We start from the raw sequence: 19186 nt of genomic DNA, 5'->3' as shown, positions 1-19186 counted from the left end.
CTTTAAACATCATGAAGAAACAGGGAGCCTCCACTTGGGTCTTGGAAAAGTGGCCTGAGGAAGTGACTTTTGGACTGCTCAGCTGAAACCAGCAAGGAGATGTGCAGGCTTTAAGTGACGCATCAGCAGAGGGGGGTCTTACGGGAGGAAACTGGGAAGGAGCGTGAGGGAGATAGATGGTCAGGGAGGGGCAGGTGCCTTGACACAGTCCAGGCACAGACTGTGTGGGACCGCATTTGCCTTATTAAAGAATTTAGGGCTTACTCTGAGAGCAGCGGAAAGCCGTGGGAGGATTTATGCAGGAAAATGACATGTGGGGTTTACGGTCTTCATAGATGAGCCCTGGCTGAGGGGTAGGGAACGGATTCAGGGGAGGCCCCATGTGGGTTTGGGGTATTGTATTCATCCACTTGGTAAATAGGTGAGTTGTCATGGTGGCTGGGGTTTGGAGGGGGACAGAAATGGAGTGGAGGAAACAGGGTGTGCTGTGCTCTTGAAGTAGTCCTACCGTGTAAGCACAGACGCTTAGCGGCTGGCTGTGCTTGTGAAGCTGAATTTGATTCTGTATCAGTGGGAGGCCCTTGGAGTAGTTAAAGGAGGGAAGTGACCTGAGATCATGTACCCTAGAACTTAAGGTATAATAAATATATATATATATGGAAAAAAATTTTAAAAATGAAAACCTAGAAAGATACAAGGTTCTATGTCATTACATTAAAATTGTAATGCTTAAAAAAAAAACACCTTTAAAGAGGTGGTTTCAGTGTGGTTAATATGGGTTCTCTCCTGTTTTCTTCTTGCCGGGATTGTGAGGACTGTGTGGTACACACCTGTCTGGTAGAGCCCTTCTGAGTTGCTTCCGATGTTCAAATGAGGCGGCATGATATAATGCAGTCAGACTTCTGGTTCAAAACTCAGCCCTGTAGCTCACTAGCTGTGTGACCTTAGACAGCTTGTTTGACTTCCCAGTGCCTCAGTCTCCATCAGTAAAATGGGGGTGAGCAATAGGACCTATTTCATAGGATGGTGTTTTCTAAATTTAATGCAATAGTACATGTAAACTACTTCAAACAGGACCTGGGAAATAGTAAGTGTTTAAGGCACATTAGGTATTATTCTGTTTATGATGGAATGCCAATTTGTACTTATATGATCTTTCTTTACTTCAAAAAACTCGAAAATGCCACTGTGAGCTTAAGGGACCTTGACTTCTCAGCAGCTCTAGTTAATGTAGAAAACATAGTGTATAGAAATTCAAATGTGAAAAGCAGGGGTACAAGTCATCAAGGTTTGAAAATGATCATTTTTATAGATGTAGGGGTACAAGTGCAGTTGTGTTACGTGGATATATTGCTTAGTGGTGAAGTGTGGGCTTCTAGGGCCCCCATCACCTGAATATTATACATTGTTGAAACGATGATTTTTGATATCTGTCACTTCCCATGAACTAGAGAACTCATCTTATACAATAAAGCCCATCCTTGAATGTCTTTCATTTATGCTTTTCATTGCTTGTTAATGGGTAATGTTTTTTATTGAAAAAAAAAAGACTTTCCGCCCCCTTTTTTTTCCCTTTGGGGCTTGGTGGTGGCAGGAACGGCCCCCTGCACCTTTCCTTCTCAGTAGAGGTCTCTGTGTGCCTGCCAGCTGGAGGAGACGGAATGTATTACTGGCCTGATATTATAGAAATTTCTAGATGTTACCTTTCAAATTTCCCACAGGGGGACAACTGCTGAGATTAACCATGTTGCCTATTGTGCAAACATCTGTAAACGCACCACCACAGCAATTGCAGTGGCTCCCCCCCAGCCAGAAACTGCCAGGAAATCAAATGCCCTGTCTTGCAAACACATCTGTTCACACCTTGAAGAGGGAGGCTTTTCAGAGCTCCTTGCTCTGAAAAATCTTGGGAGTTTGTTTGTTTGTCCACTCTGTGAGCAATCCACAGTGATCTTGGGAGTCAGAGGTCAAAGGCAAAGGCTTACTGACCTCCCATGCTGTTCCCCCTGTCTTTAGGTCCTTCAAGGGCAGGGGTACTAAGAGGAGCCTCCCTGTGTACCAGGCTCACATCTTTGGACTTGTGATGTTGGCTCCTGATGGTCGTGGTCACTCAGACTCCGCCAGGAGCTGCTGAATCCAAATGGAGTAGCTCTTGGTGACAGTAAAGTCCACCCCTCCCCTGGCCTGGAGTGTACATTCTGATTTTGCCAGGAGACAGTTAGCTGAGTAATACTTGAGATCTTGGGAAATGATTTGAAATATGTGGAAGAGAAAAGAAAAAACAGGATTGATACATTCTGCATTAAAAACCTTATTTGGGCACCTTCCCTATTTTCTACCCTCAAAAAAAAAACCCACAAAAAAACAGGATTTGAATGAACATTTGGAAAAATGTCTGGAATCATCAGCCACGAATCACCAGTGCCCACCCCTGAGCAATTTTACTGTTGAGCCACCACAGTGACCAGGCCAGGGAGGGAGCCACGCGTGTGGCAGAAGGAACGGCCACCAAGTGTTGGCTGCACAGGGCCCCACGCCTGCAGGAGAGCGGGAGAAAGCGAGGCCAGCTGCACTGCAGCGAGATGTCTCTGCCTGCACTTTTTTTTTCTTTCTGGGATCTATTTAGAATAATCTTTGTGTTCAATTTCATTTTTAGATTTTAACACCGAATTCTTTTTGTTCTTCTGGATCCACATATCTAATTTTAGCATTGAAAAGAATTTCACCTAGTTTATTTTTGTATCCTAATCTTTTTTTAGCGTAGGTCAATGGATAAGAAAATCACAAAAACTAAGTGTATATTATCAGCCAAGTGAGCTGCTAGTGCTTATAAACACCCTTTATTTTAAAGACAATGCGAATTTCATTATGTAAACATGTGAAAACCCAGGCCATCTTAACTGATGCCCAGCCGCAGAGGTGAGGTGGCATGGTCATGTTCCTAGATGACATGTTATGAATGGAGTTCCTTCTACATCCGAGCAAAACAGGATTCCATGATTCACAGAGCTTGCAGGCAAGGTTAGACTAGTCAGGAGATTCAGAACAAACAAATCTTTGGTGTTTCACAGTTACAACTCCATAGGAGAGCACCTGATGGTTATACTGGAAGACGAAGCCAGTGTCTTTGATGCTATAGATCAGGAGAGATCTGAAAATACACCCAGACCCAACCTCCACCCCAACCCAGTTCAGTCAGAGTCTCTTGGGTTAGGACCTGAGAATTTAAAAAAATCTCCACAGTAATTTTAATAAGCAGCTAGAGTTGAGAACCATTGCCTCCCGTAGAGAACAGTCACTGGGAAGCTAGGATTGTACTGTGGTTACCTAGGGTGATGGACTGAGCTAAGCTGGAAGCAGAGCCTTGGGTGGGGAAACTGAGAGAAGTGATCTGTATAGTGCTTGGGAGCAGTGGTTTAATTCCAGAGCTCCAAGGCTGTGCTGTGAGGACAGTGATAATTATGCTCCTTCTGAAGAAATCCTTGCAGAAGATGTCACCTTTCCATGAATTGAAAAGGAGGAAAGGTGCTGTGTTTTCAAGCTTCTCCAGATAATCTTAGAAATGTAAGTTGAGAAAGGGAGTCATACAAACATCATGTCTTAATTTGACATAGTACCTAGTATGGGTTTAACATAACACTGTCATAATAATATGGTTTACACACATGCATACAGACTCTCCATCCATTCATTGATTCACTGGGCTCTTGCTATGTGCCAGGCATTTCCTAGGGCACTAAGAAAACAGCAGCAAACGAAGAAGGCTGAGTTCCCCTCTGGGAGGGGTCTTACACCGAGCAATCCCAGAATGTCGGCTGGCAAGAAGTGGTGAGTGAGGAATATGCTGGAGGCAGAATGGGGCCCCTAGCCTAGAGTGTCTGTGAGAAGACCCCTGTTGGGCCCTGACAAGGGAAGTGGCTTTGCTCTTCCTGCAGGCACAAGCTGTCCATGATGCTGGGACCTCTGATTCATCCACTAGAGCCATTGTCATCAGAACTATTTCTGGAAGTTTCTGAGTAGGTGGCACAGCCCTGTGTACCTAGTGAAGGCCCCCCCCCTTTGATTCAGAGGTCACATTGGGCTGTTTGCGCAAAGAAGGACTCGCTGCTTCTTTTTCCCCTTGTGAATAAGTAACAAGCTGTTAAGTACACAATGAATGTACCTCTCTGCAAGCCAGAACTGTAGTGATTGATGGAATCCGATGTTTACTTGTCCCCTCTGTAACCTTAGATTAAAGTCACTGAAATCTTCAGCCTCTACATCAGGAGAATGGCACGCACATGCCAAGGGACGTGGCCAAAATGGATGGTGGAGCTTTGTGGGAGGCAGAGTGCATGGTCCCTTCCCCAAAGGGATTAGATGCAGAGACATCAGGAGAGCAAGTGAGCTTTTATGGGGAGGGTAACAGTGTAGTCAGAAGCAGCAAGGGAGAAATGATAGGAATTTGTGTTGTGGAGAGAAAGGAAGGAGGCCTGGACAGGGAGGAAGGAGAAGAAACATTACACAAGAACCGATTGCTAATTGGTCAAGAGGGATGGGGAGTGACTGAAGGGCCCCTTGGATGTGTCACTATTGTTCAGTGTCCAGGCTGCTGCAAAAGGACAGCTATTAATAAACATCATTAAATGCATCTTGTTTTATTTCTATTGCTTTGTTGTTTATAAAATGCCTGAGTATACATTAATTCCAAAAATCCTCAAAATAACTTTGAGAGGTGTTACTGTGATCAGTATATAAAGAAAGAAGACATTGAAACTCATAGAGGCTAAGTAACTTGCCCCAAATCACACAGCCAGTTAAAAGGCAGAAGCAAATCTCAAATTCAAATATTTGAGCTCCAGCTCCGGGAATCTGAAATGTCAAGATACCTAGTACAATTGGGTTCTGGTCCTGGATGTGCCTGAACATTTTTATGATTTCACATATATCATGTGACTCTCCAAGCCTTTGAAGTTGCATTTCTCTCATTTCCTTGCCTTTCTACATGTCTTATAAAGATTTCTACACTTACATTTATACCCTCAAGTATGCATGGACACAAAGTCGAGTTTGTGTTTTTTTTAAATCTGGATTAAAAGAAATTTTAAATTCCAACTTTCTGTACCTGATTCTCTCTGTAGCACTGGCCTTTTGTAATATATATTTTTCCTTTTTTATTTTTTTCCAGCCATAGGAAAGAGCTTTTTAATGCTCAGATCCCAAGAGCTAACGAAGTAGATGGCTATTCGTGTTCTGCCAGGAATCTTTATGTTCAGTGAGAGGAACTGCAACAGCTTAAAACTCTTAACTTCTGTCTCTTACTTTAGAAAGTCAAGCAGAAAAAAAAATGGATTAATTTGACAGATAGCACAGAATAAGAAAAATATTAGAAACAAGAAGAGGCCATTTTTCCTATAGAGGCTCATTTCATTCTATATACCACTTCCTTGGGATATCTGCCAATTGTTAGCAGAAAGAGTAATGTTATCTATTTTTTAAAATTTCACTCTTGAGTACTGTGGAGATAAATAGCTAAATGATGGAGAAATAACTTTCTTTCACGGTAGTAGTTTAAGAAGGGTAAAAAGAGCTCAAATGAAGATGTTTGATGACATGAGAAAATTCAGCGACAAATGACAAATTTGATATTTCTATAGGTGCAGTTTTAGAAAGAGTATCTTTTTGCATTGACACTAGAGACCTGCGTCCATCTGTAAAAGTGAGGGAACTGCATGTGGGTATTAATAGATGTATTTGCAAGCCCCGGAAATTTTCCAGTTGAAACTTACAACAAAAACAAAAAGTTTCTGTTGTGTTTTGCTGCAGGGCCAATGCAGGAAACCATCTATGACTTCTGGAGGATGGTGTGGCACGAAAACACTGCAAGTATCATCATGGTGACCAATCTTGTGGAAGTGGGAAGGGTGAGTGGACCATCTGCTGCAAATGGCCATTTTGTTCCTTGCTTAGTTGGTAACAGAAAGTAAGGCATGAGGCAAGCTTTTGAACTATTATGTGTACTCCCCAAAACATTAACTACTCCAGCTCCTCCTATTGCTTGCTGCACTTGCTTATAAATTATCAGTAAACATAGCCTGAATTGCTTTCATTTGTTGCGATAGCAACAGACAGGAAAGGCACTCAAGATTTAAAAGCAGTTGTTATCGGGCTATATTGAGAGCACAGAAATACCTCTAAGCATGAATGCTGATTGTTGAGTGTCAAAACTCAATGGGTGCTGCATTAGACATGGCTACATTCCCAAACTCAAGAAAATTGGCTCTAAAAACAGTGTGCAGCTCTAGATTCAATCCTTAGATTAGAATTCCAGCATCTTCTCTTGCTTAAATTGGCCTTTCCTGTGTCTCAGTTTCCAAACCTGTGGAATGGAAAGCATCATCTTTCTGAAGGTCTTGTACTACCTTCTCCATAGTAACTGTTTATGAGCAGTGCTTTTATTTAACCAGGAAACTTTTACATAGTTGTAATCTCAGTAGTAGTATGCTATAGGATTATTTCCAAAGTGAAATTTTAAAATGAGCAAACACACAGCATGCAGTTGCCTTATTTACAGTAGGTTGAATTCCATGGTTGTGCTAACTGAACAGAAGTTGGCATCATGAGATTTGCCCTCAGCAAAGGCAGCCTAGAGGTTATCCTAGAATTGAAACAGTGAGACAGGAGCCATAAAGGGGTTGTCTCTTAAGATTCTCAGGTTTCAGGAGGCACAAACCAGGAAGAAGAAAGACATCACAATTCTCTCATAATGAGAATATTCAGTAAATAGGATATATATATATACATACACACAATATAAGTAGGAGGTATATATATGTGTGTGTGTGTGTGTATATATATATATATATATATCTAGCAAAAATGGCACATTAACCTGAAAATCCCCTTACAGACATCTAGAAATTCTAGATAAAAATATAAATATGTATTTTAATATGCTTATATGTATATCACATGCATATGCAAATATATATATTTTAAATGTTTAGCTTAGCCCTTAATAAAGACAGCTACTACAGACCAGAAATAAAGTGAGGACTAGAGATCCTAGGGAGTGTAGCGCTTGCATGCACCCTTAGGAGGCTGGGCAGGGGGTTCTGTGTGAGTGTTGGGGGACGGTGGGCAGCATCAGTCTTTGTGATCTTGGATCCCAGGTTTTAAAGCCCACTGAGGGCAGGAAATAATGTGGACATGTACAATGCTAAGAATTTAGATGTTGACTGCCACACAGAACCAAAACCCACAAAGAGTAGACCCTCAGAGAAAGGGCAAACTGGGGAAGTAGGGGTAGGGAGAGGGAGGAGGGAGAAGGGAGAGGAGCACCAGCCAGCCCAGGGAATTGGCAAGGAAGTTACACCATTTTCACTTAGGTAGGATCTGTGGGGGTAAAGCACTTCGGCCAACTCCAGGGTCGAAGTAAACACCTAATAAAATCAGAAAATAATTAGAACTGTGAATCATAAAGTATCATGATAGTGTTAAAGTTGTCAGATGCAAATAACATGGTACCAGAGAAGGAAATACATGTTTTTAAATGTTGTTATTAGAAAAGAAGAAATACCAACTAAGCATCTAATTCAAGAAGACAGATGAAGAACAGAGCAAAACCAAAGAAAGAGAAAAGGAAATAATAGTATAGAAATTTATTAACTAAACAGCACAGAAGCAATAATAAAGTTCAACAAAATAAAAAGCTGGTTTTGTGAAAAGGTTAATAACATGGACCTCTGGCAACAGATCAGAAATAAATAGAGAAAAACCACATATAGCCAATAGCAGATTTTTTTTGTACTGCAATAGAATAATATGAATAACAATATATTTGATGAATTAGGTAATTTTCTAGAAAAATATGACTTTCCAAAACTGACTCAAAAAGAAACAGAAATTCTGAGTAGATAATAATTATCTTAAACTCGAATTCTGGTTAAAAATTGACGCATGGAAATGTACCAGTGTATTTATAGGTACTAAATATTCAAGGAACAGATAATTCAAATGTTGTAAATGTTAAAAATATATAACATTTTATAAATATATAAAAATACATAAATTATATACATTTTATAAAAATTATTCTAAGAGAACAGAAAAGAAAACTTGTTCCCCCATTTCATTTTAAGAGGTTAGTATAACCTCAATATCAAAACCAGACAAGACTACAGTAAAAGGTAAAATTATAGGTGCCACACATAGTAGATAGGAAGAGATGAATAGACCAGTAGGTCCAAGGAGGCCAGATGTAAGACACCAAAAGCCCAACATATTAAGGAATAGGATAGGAAAATGTATGATAGTAAGATTTACGTAAAATTATCTGTATTACAAAGGATATAATAAGTGACCAGACAAGGGGGGAGGTACTATGGGGCTATTATGCAAAGTTTAAACACTTCCAGAGCAATATTTTATGTACTAAAAGTATAGAAACCATTTCTTTCTTTCAATGATGTCTCTGCCGGGAGCCAGCATGGGAGTGCAGGTGAGCTGGCGAGGAGGCTACTGAGGCAGGGAGGACCACCAGCCCGGCCTAGAAGAGGGTGCTGGGCCTCTCCTTCCGCAGACCTTTCTCTGGAAAGAGGAAACTAGCAGTACTGTGTGTCCACCTGGTTGGGCTGCCATAACTAAATGCCACAAGCCGGGAGGCTTACACAACAGACATGTACTATCTTCCTATTCTGGAGGCTGGAAAGTCCCAATCCGGGTCTGGCAGGATTCCGCTTCTGGTGCGGGCCCTCCTCCTGGCTTTCATGTGGCCACCTTCTTGCGGCAACCTAACGTGTCAGAGAGAGCGCACGCTCTGTGGTGTCTCTTCTTACAAGGACACGAATCCTATTGGGTGAGGGCCCCACCTTAATGACCTCATTTAACCATCATTATCTCCTTGGAGGCCTATCTCCAAATACAGTCACACTTGTGGGTTAGGGCTTCACCATTTGAGTTTTGGGGGTACACAAATATTCAGTCCATAACAGCCTGCTTAATGGGGTTCTCGTAAAGATTCAGTGAGTTTCCACATGTCAGGAGGTTAGAGAAGTTCCTGCCCATTCCGAGGACTCAATAATACAGCTATTAGTGTAACCGTAGGTTTCCACCAACAAACCTAAGACTGAAGAAAAAGACCCTTTTTGTTCCGCACACCAAATCTACCTACTTTTACTATGAAAACATTAATGACTATTGAAAAAAAAAAGGCCAACTCTACTGGAAAGCAAGTTCCTTGAAGGGAAGAGATGGCCTTGCTCAGCGGCCTCTCCCTCCAGGCCCAGGGCCCTGAGCAAATGCCCAGCAAGGTGAATAAAGAGAGTACCTCGCCATAGTGTCACGGAGCACACCAGAGCCACCTCATGTAGCCTAAACATTTCATCTGCTTTCATGTGCTTGTGTTTCTTCCCCTGAGAAGTATAGTCCCATCTGACTCCTTCATTTACTTCACACATCCTTGCTGACCACCCACATGTGATGGGGAGAAAGAGGTACCTGGAGCCCACTCTCGGGTGCCTTCCTTTCACAATCCCAGCACTCCCAGAAAGTTGTGCACCCATGCACACGTTCAATATTTGCACTGGAGCTCGCTTACAGGAAGAGTCCTCAGTAAATTATTTTGAAAAGTAGATAATTGCTAAATAACAACTATTACTGGATTTTTAAAAATAAAGGCACATGTATTTTTTGCTTAATTGGAATTCCAAAGCACACCACTGTGTCTGGACTCAGTGGCTTAAGAGGTTAAGCTGATTTTGTGTGATACAGCCTTTTACTTTAAGGAAAGATGAGGACAGCATAGTCTTTGGTTGAAAAGTCAAAAGAAAATTGTGCTGTAGAATTACTGCAGCAAAAAATAATAATTACACACTAAAGCCCACTGTGTCTGAGACATGGCACAATTTGCAGGGAGCCAGGTTTCATTCAGAGCGACCTGGGTTTAGAAAAGGAATGAAAATGCTATGTAGTGGTGGTTGCTGTTCCTTCCATTAGGCACCTGGACCCGTCACATCCAGGGTAGTCACTGGTGATTTTTATGACAGCAACTATTCCTTCTGACAAATAACCATGGAAATTTTGTTTCCAATAAGGTGTGGCTGAAGTGGGTGGTGGTAACTAAGTTTCTGGTTTACCCATAAATCTAAGTCCATAGATTTAAAGTAACTCAACCATTTTAGGTCTGGTAAGGTTATTAAAAAAAAAAAAAAATTCTTCCAAATCCTTACCAGGTTTGTGGGGACACGGGTAAGCTCTGAAGAGGCCCCACCTCGTTGCCATCAGCCCCTTGGATGGGCCTGACTTTAGTAATGAAATTATGGCATCTGTCCTTGAAATGTCTGGCATGATTTGGGGGTTTTGACAAGAGGTCATGTTCCCTCATGGGAAAAGCACTCTCCTTGTTCCAGGCTGTTTCCCGTTGTTAATCCTGCACATTTGTTTACAGATTGCTCCTCCATTTTTAGCTTAAAAACAACAACAACAAACCACCCAAGAAATCAAAATGACATGGTTTTTAAGGGCAATAGCTACCTACTTAACATGTGTACCGCACATAGTGCGTCCTTCATGCATTAAGCATGAGCTAGGCGGATGCGTGTTTGTTTACACAGACTTGCTGCCATTCATTAAGGCAGAGCTGGGGACCTGCTTCCCCCCATTTTGCCCTGAAGCGCTCTGCATTAGGCGGCCCTAATTGCTGGTGTTGGAGCCGCCAGGAGACCTTTCCTGTCGCAGCACCTGGTGCAGAAGACACAGATGCTGCACTTCCCTCCAGCGGGGTCCCCGGTACATCTGCCAGGACCTGTCATTATCTAAGACTTCCTTGTCACCACCATGCCTCCCCTTTTAGCCCACGTGTTCTGGGAAGAGACCCTTGTCGGTTTTCCTGGCACCTGCCACCGGCTGCACACCTGGCATTGAAATGGCGCTGGAACGTGTTGTGATTATTTTCCCTCTTTAATGAACCCACCTGAGGGACATTTAGTTTCTTAATCCAGTCGCCTGTTTCCCAGGCATTCCCATTTACACCGTTTGTGTGGAGATTCAAAAACTCTGTTGTGGTATTGAGCTGTTCCATCTGCCAGAAGTCTTATAACCAAATCTGCAGGACTCCCAAAGGAGACTTTTTGCACCGGTAATTTAAGCTAATTATTTCTAAACATATTTAGTCAGTTTTATGAAGACCTCATTAGAATGTGACTGTTTATTAAAAATCCAAATGAGGTCTCACAGTCATTTAGGAAAATTATTGTTGAGTCACTCTGAATAGTTCTGATAACAGAAGATAAAATGTTTTGGAGCTGAGAGAAGTGGGGACCAGAGCTGTGGACCTCTATCACAGTAGGAGATGGGAAGAAACCACCTACATGGATTCTTGGATATTTTCCACCCAAGGAGCCTGCCCTAAAATTCCTCTCACAGTACTTGTCACTAAAAGAGTCATGAAAGGAAAAGTTTACGATGAACACTAGACGTCAGAACTAACAACTTTCTAATTCACATACAAGGAAGGTATACTAAGATTCCAGGTGCCCCTCTCACAGCCAAGAAAAAAACGTCTTCTTTTCTGCAACAGCCACCAAACCCAGGATCAATGAGGAAGCAAGAGAGAGGCAAGGTTGCCCTTTTATAAAAAGTGTGGAAATACTGGTTAATTATAAGAATAAAAATATTAGTAATCGTTTTTACTACAAAATCTCTTGAGTTGTTCCAAGACATCAAACTCATGAGAAAGGGAAGAGGGAAATTGTTTTTGTAGACATTGCTGACAGTTTTCCATCTTGAGCGCTCACTGTTACTTTCATAGGTCCTTTTTCATAAACTGATATTTAAGATTGATCTTTTGTGACCTGTGTAATTACAGTCTTAGCCTTTGAATAATTTATGCTCATTCAGCAAACACTCCTCATCTCAATCTACTGTCATCCTTTCACCTATCATAGGATGAAGCTGACATAAGCCTTACCTCCCTCCTGCATGTTACCCCTGGGCATTTAACTGCTCATTGGTCATCTCTACCTCTGTGTCCCACAACTGGCACAAACCAAGCACCTTAGAAACTACGCTTGTCCATTCATCTTCAGACTCCTGGTCCCCAGTACCTCTTCTTATCATTCAGGCTTGAAAACAAACTTCATTTTGTACTCAGCCCAATCCAATGTCAAGCCATAAAAACACCGTGTGAACAGCACACCTGCCTCCTGTTTTCAAGGTGCCTCCAGTGCAGCTTGGGAATTCACAGTCTTTCATATCAGTCCCAGTAGCAGCGTCCCCACTGGTCACCCTGGTGTTCACACTGGTCACCCCAGCATCCACAGTGGTCACCTTGTGCTGTTGTGGTCTCAGAGGCCAAAATGGATGCCCCATTATCAACTAAGACAGAAAGATGAAGGAAACAGAGTTACCTACAGGTTGAAGGTTCAGGGCCTGTCAGGGCAAATCCTCTAAGTTCCTATGCCCAAACTCCCTACCAATAGGAGCTATAGCTCTGAGTCACAACCCAGACCACTGCAACTCTGATTGGACAGAGGACCAGCCTTGAAAACACTCTTTCCTGATAAGCAGCTGTAGACCTTGAGCCCATTTCAGCAACTCATAGAGGCTGCATACAGACTGTCTTTGTGTCCCATAGCTGACCTTTTGATGTAAAGAGCCAAATGCCATTTTCTTTTCATGGTAAAAACCCCACCCCAAAGTGAACATGGGATGTATGGTACATGTATGTTTACCTATTGCACATGTGCTCAGCTCCCTTTATAAATATGTATAGCTTTCCCCCCAAACCTGCTGATACGTATGACTCTGTTGTGTGATACAGACCTGGTGAGGCATAAAAGCCAACCTGTCCTTCTTTCTGAAGAGAGAGCACCTTCAGTCCGTGCTGGAGACTCTTCCCAGCTTGCAAACCGATAACCCCCATAAAGCTCTCCTTTCTACTGTCCAGCCATCCTGGTGGTCTTTTAGACAACACCATCTTCTATCCATTCCATGTGTCAGTGCTGCATTAATTTTTATAAACATTGGCTCCTGACATACCACTCATCTGTTCAGAATCCTTCAGTGATTCCTGTCGAATCCAGAACAAAGCCCAAACCTCAAGATCCCTCTATTCTGTGCCTTCACAGTGTGGCTCTAGTCTATGGCAAGCTTATTTCCCAGCATTCTCTTACAAGTGTTTGAAGTGCCAGGCAGACAAAGTATTTGCCATTTGCCACACACGCCCAGCACTGCATTCCTTGTGCTTTTGGTGCTGTCTGGCCCATGCACAGTGGAGCTCTCCAGGAAAACCCCTGCCAGTTTGGAATGCTCTAGGTCTACACAGTCCCTGCAGAGCCTCTAGTCGCAGGGGTCTACTGAGTATTTTCAGTGTGGTTATTGTGACTGAGAGATTGACTTCTGAGGTTTATTTCATTTGTATTAATTTAAATTGAAATGGCCACATGTGACTAATGGCTTTTGTCTGGGACAGTGCAGGGACAGCACCTCCTTGCCTTCCTCCTTATGCCTGCTTAACCAGGGCCCTTCTTTTAATACTAATTGAAAATTCCACCCTTTCTAAGAAGGAAACCTGACCTGATTATTCAACTGGCTATTTTATCTCCCTCATCAGCATCCTCTCTGTATGTCACTTGCCATATTCTGTCCTTTAGTATAAGTTTTAGCCCTTCCTCATTTATAGTAAGTCAGTCAGAGAATCAGAAGGCCTTGGCTCTTCCCATGCCCTTTGCAACATCTCTGAGCCCCAGATTCGTCATCTGTTAAGCATAGGGAATGATGCACTAATACCCTCCTGTGTCACGGGATTACTGTAAGGATTACAGAATAAATTGAGCATCTGTTGTGCCTGTTTCCACTTCTGCAAACTCACCTTCTCAGCCATTCCTGTGCACAACCACCAGGCTGTGGGTCCTTCCCGGTAGGCCCAGTAGAAGCAATTGGTCAAGAACCCTTTCCCTAAATCTGGCCACAGGGACGGCCTCTCTGTTGTCAGAGATGGTGGAGTTTGCACCTTGCCTTGAATTCCTTCAATTCTGTAGGTCATGAATTATCTGTTTCTGCTGGAAATAGCAGCAATTCCTAAACTAGAATTGCTGTAACTTTAACACAAAACTGGAAGTCAAAGAGGAGATTGGCAGTGTGGCCTGTGATGACTCCCATCCAGGCACTGCCAGGCTTCACGCCACTACCCCCAGCACATCAGCCAAGAAAGGAGGCACTAACGAATACTGAGCTATCAGCAGCAGGAGAAAGGCCTTCTACAGACTCCTCAACACCAGCTCCTCCAGGAAAGATGGTTCCCTGGCTGCCCTGGTGAACCTGGAGGTTTTCTCTGCCTGAAAACCTCAGTTCCCCTCTGTAAAAAGTTCAACCAAAGAGCTCGATTTGTCATGTTCACAAATTAGCCCAAAGATAGGCTTTTTAATCCCTTCTCAGCACAATTTAACCCAACATTTAGTGCTGTACTTACTGTATCTATGACACTAATAATCCAAAGATAGTTATAATTCATTGTCCTCAAAGAATATCACCTGTGGTCATTGAGAACCGTATATCAACAATGAACTGTGATACATGTTCGGAATGTGATAGTACCAACGAAGGGACTCATTCTGCCTGTGGCAATCTAGGTCTTCTTGGAGCACGTGGTAAAGAGCTGGACCTTAGTAGGAGGAAGGATTTTATTTTGTCTTTATTTTAGATTTAGGGGGCACATGGGCAGGTTTGTTAAATGGGTATATTTAGTGTTGCTGAGGTTAGGGCTTCTAATGATCCCATCAACCAGTGAACATAGTCCCCAGTAGGTAGTTTTTAAACCCTTGCCCTCCTTCCTCTCTCCTCCCTTTTATATTCCCCAGTGTTTATTCCCATCTTTGTGCCGTGTATACCCAATGTTTAGCTCCCACTTACAAGTGAGAACATAGGATATTTGGTTTTGTTTCTGAGTTAATTCACTTAGGATAATGGCCTCCAGCTGTACCCATGTTGTACCAAAGGACATGATTTCATTCTTTTTCTTTTCTTTTCTTTTTTTTTGTTTGTTTGGTTTTTTTTTTTTTTTTTTTGGTTTGTTTTGTTTTTTGAGATGGAGTCTCACTCTGTCACCCAGGCTGGAGTGCAATGGCACAATCTTGGCTCACTGCAACCTCCGCCTCCTGGGTTCAAGCAATTCTCTGCCTCAGCCTCCCAAGTAGCTGGGATTACAGGCACCCACCACTACGCCTGGCTAACTTTTTGTATTTTTAATAGAGATGGGGTTTCACCATCTTGGCCAGGCTGGTCTTGAACTCCTGACCTTGTGATCCACCTGCCTTGGCCTCCCAAAGTGCTGGGATTACAGGTGTGAGCCACCGCGCCCGGCCCGATTTCGTTTTTTATGGCTATGTAGAAAATGTGTGTATACCACATTTTCTTTATCCAGCCTACCATTGATGGACACCTGGGTTGATTCCATGTCTTTGCTGAGGAAGCATTTTAAATGGCAGGAGTGAGACAGTAACCACTTCAGCAGCATAAGGAAGGGAAAGCACAGGAAGGGGAGGAAATGGCAAGATGGAGAAAGAGCTAGTGGCCTGCCTGATGCAGCTGATGAGGGAAGAACTCTGAGGCCGGGAAGCTAACTGCAGGCTTGTTGATGAGGATTTGAAATGTGTTTCTAGGAAGGAAGGAGAGGTAGCAAGTGGGCAGTGTGTGTGTTTGCTTGTTCACTTTAATGGGAGGCATTGAGGTGGTGAATCATGTATTCTAATTGGTATTGAAAAACAATCTTGGTGACCATTAAGAAAAGGCTGAGAAAGGCTATGGAAGAGTATGGAGACACGTTTAGGAGGTTAGAGCAAGGCTCTAGGTGAAAGATGATGTGGGCTTGAGTTTGGGCAGAGGTGTTGGGAATTTATGAGGAGTATACAGTTTGGGTGTTATGGTGGGTAGGTGGTGCTGATAAGGAAGGAGGAGAACTTGAGAATGAACCAGGGTTTCTACCACTGTGACTTGGGTTGCTATAAAGGGTATTAACCAAGAATGGGTATCTCTTTCCAGCCCACCCCCACACCCCCAAATAAAAGTAGGTATAAGGAGAGGCAATGTGTTTCATCTTGGACATGCTGAGTTTAAGAAGCTGAATGAGCAATAATGTGGTGCTTTCCAGAAAGCTCAAGAGAGAGATGTGAGCTGAAGACACAGAAACAAACTATGAAATATTAGCGTCCCCCTTTATTCACAAGAATCTACTGTGTGTTAGGCTTTGGCTGCACTGGGGATATCAAGATGAAAAGACATGGCACAAACTATGGGACAAAAAGGCAAACAAAAAAGAGTATAATGCGGCTGGGCGCGGTGGCTCACGCCTGTAATCCCAGCACTTTGGGAGGCCGAAGCAGGTGGACTGCCTGAGGTCAGGAGTTTGAGTCCAGCCTGGCCAACATGGTGAAACCCCATCTCTACTAAAACCACAAAAAATTAGCTGGGCGTGGTGGCGGGTGCCTGTAATCCCAGCTACTTGGGAGGCTGAGGCAGGAGAATCGCTTGAACCCAGGAGGCGGAGGTTGCAGTGAGCCTAGATCGCACCATTGCACTCCAGCCTGGGTGACAGAGTGAGATTCCATCTAAAAAAAAAAAAGTATAATGCAAAGTGATAACCACTGTAACAGAACAGAGTTCTTGGGAGAAAGTGGAAAGAGAAAAGAGGAGGACTCACAACAGAACACTGGAGAATATCTGTTTCTGGGGGCAGTCGGGAGGAACAGCTGGGATGGAGTCTGGAAAAAGGAAAGCAAGAGGAATAGGGCGAGAACAAAGAGACCCAGATCATGAGAACAAAGAGAAGACAGCATTTCAACAGGAAGGGGATAGCGACCAGGTCACGAGCTACAGAAAGGCCAGGTAAACAGGAATCAGAGAGCAAGGTAGAGAGAAAGAATGTACTGAGTCAGGCATCCTGCTAAATGTTTCACAAGCCCTATTGCTCTTATCACAGCTACCCTCTGAGTACATTTAAAGATTCCTATTTTCAAACTAAGTAAGTAAGGCTTGGTGTGGTTAAATAATTTGGCCAAGGGCGTAGAGCTAGAATTGAAACTTTGGTCTGTCCAGTTCCAAAGCCCATGCTCTCTCCCCATTCCACAGTGCCCCCCGTTAGCACTGGAGATGTCTTTGGTACTTACCGAGTTCCCATGGGGTGATAGAACCAGGAATCCAGCAGCAGTAGAACAGTGGCTAAGTGTGCAGCAAAGATGCAACTGTAGCTTGTTCTTGGAGCAGCGAGTCACAGGAGAGAGATGAAGCAGCACCTAGAAGGGAACAGGGTCTAGACAGTGATTATAATGGTTGGGAGTGTGTTTTTAGTGATAGAGTAGACATAAGAGTAACTGGGAGTCTGAAAAGAAGATGTAATTGCCTTCTCAAACTAAAGGTACAAGAAAAGAGGAAAAGTGACAGAGGAAAATCACAAACAAGACAGAAGGGGATGCCTTCAGTTCATAAGCATATGCTGCATTCACACCACTCAATGTGCAGTCAAAGAAAGCCAGGGATGCTAAGACAAATTAAGTGTGTCCCTGTACACAGGGAGGGGGCATCAAGCAAAGGGATGAAATTCCATGATAAAGGTTTCACAGCATGCTGTGGAAGTTCATGAAAGAGGCACCTCATCTAGCTGTGGAGTTGAGTGGAGGTTGGAGGGATTTGTCAATAAATGCATCTCAGAACAAGGGGTGCCTGGTGCTGAGTACAGAAGGTGGGAGAGCAAATGAAAATTAATTGGCAAAGGAGGGAGGGAAGGTGTTCCAGGCAGAGGCAACCACAGGACCCTGGAGGGAAGCTGCAGGGATTCAGTATGAACCAGGGGAGATAGGGAATGGGGATTATAGGGAGAACTGAGGCCTTGTCATGGATATACCACATCAGGAATTGGGCTTCAGCTCATGAATGACAGAGAGCCCCAAAGGATTTGGGTGTGGAAGTGACAAGGGGAAAGGGCCACACTGGAGATACTGCAGAGACAGAGTGGATCATCCAAAGGCAGAACAATCACCATCTGACTTAACAAGGAAAAGGTTACTGGCAACCTTTTGCCTCAGTGTTTTCAGAGTGATGGCCTATCTGAGTTCTTTGATTACATGCAACAGAAATCAACTCTGGCTAATTTCAGGAAAAGGGAAAAGAATATTAGAAGCTCAAAATGTTGATGTGAAGAGTAAGGCTTACAAAAGATAGGAAAGAAGGTAACAGCTCCAGAGGGCTAGTGAGCCAAATGGGTCTCACAGCCAGACAGTCTAGTCAAGGCGCTGATGCTAAGACAGTGAGCTCTCTGGTCTCTTTGTCACTGTGCTCAGGATTCTAATAACAAGGATAGAACCTCCGACTCCCACAGGTTGGTTCATGTGCTCATCCCTCGCTGTCCAGGGCCTCTAATTGACAAGCCACCCAATAGGGAAGAAGTAATTCCCCAAAAGGAAGTCAAGGATCCATTAGGAAGGATGAATGGATGAAATGGATGTTGACAGACCAAATGATGCATTCAGTACAAATGGCAAGCACTGAAGCCAGCCTGCAGCGTTGAGGCAGGAGTAGCAAATGAGGATGCATAGACTGAGTGTAGACTTGACAGAAGCCTAGCCCTGCAGGGAAAAGAGAGGAGTGCAGCTGTAAACAGAGGAGCATTTCTGATCAAAGGATATTTATAAGGTGAAAGACCCTTGACAGTAGTTATGTGTTAAGGAAAAGAATCAGAAGAGAGGGAGAGACTGGACATCTTGGGAAGTGGACGGAGTCTTTGCCAGGGAGCCAGGAGGGAAGGGACCCTGAGCGCAGGTCCTCCATTCAGCCTTACAAGAGATGACACCTTTTCCTCTGAGCCTGCAGAGCAGAGACAGGCGTGGACACACTTAAATAAATTGAACCAAACAGAAACACACTCAGGATGGCACCCTCTCCTGGTAACAGTGGTTTTCCCAGTGTAGTAAGGAGCAAGGCCATGGGCTGAGAAGCTGGACGAAAAGGGAAGTAGCTATTTTAGGGATGCATCAAGGACACAGGTAAAGGTGTTCACCTGGAATGGGAGTGACCTCTTCTCTGGGGAGAAGGTAAGGATGGGCAGATATAAGTGAGACTCCAGTTGGCGGCTACAGGATGCAGGTAGGTGGAATCCCAGGACAGCCAATAGCCCAAATCCTCCAGGTACTAGCGGCAGGGGAATGTGACTCCAAGG

General features: G+C 43.5%; 1 protein-coding gene across 17 annotated transcripts in view; it reads left to right on the top strand.

Moving 5' to 3' along the window:
- PTPRM (protein tyrosine phosphatase receptor type M) overlaps positions 1 to 19186 on the top strand; it is an 826718-nt gene that overhangs the window by 757484 nt on the left and 50048 nt on the right. For all 17 annotated transcript variants that reach the window (XM_031003686.3, XM_031003684.3, XM_063699394.1 and 14 more), the window contains one exon: positions 5806 to 5903. In XM_031003686.3, coding sequence (XP_030859546.1) covers positions 5806 to 5903 — 98 coding nt within the window. The remainder of the gene's footprint in view (positions 1 to 5805; positions 5904 to 19186) is intronic.

Source organism: Gorilla gorilla, chromosome 17 (genome assembly GCF_029281585.2).
Source record: "Gorilla gorilla gorilla isolate KB3781 chromosome 17, NHGRI_mGorGor1-v2.1_pri, whole genome shotgun sequence".
Classification (NCBI taxonomy): domain Eukaryota; kingdom Metazoa; phylum Chordata; class Mammalia; order Primates; family Hominidae; genus Gorilla; species Gorilla gorilla.
The sequence above is the reverse complement of the archived record's forward strand: the minus strand, read 5'-3'. Positions and strand labels throughout refer to the sequence as shown.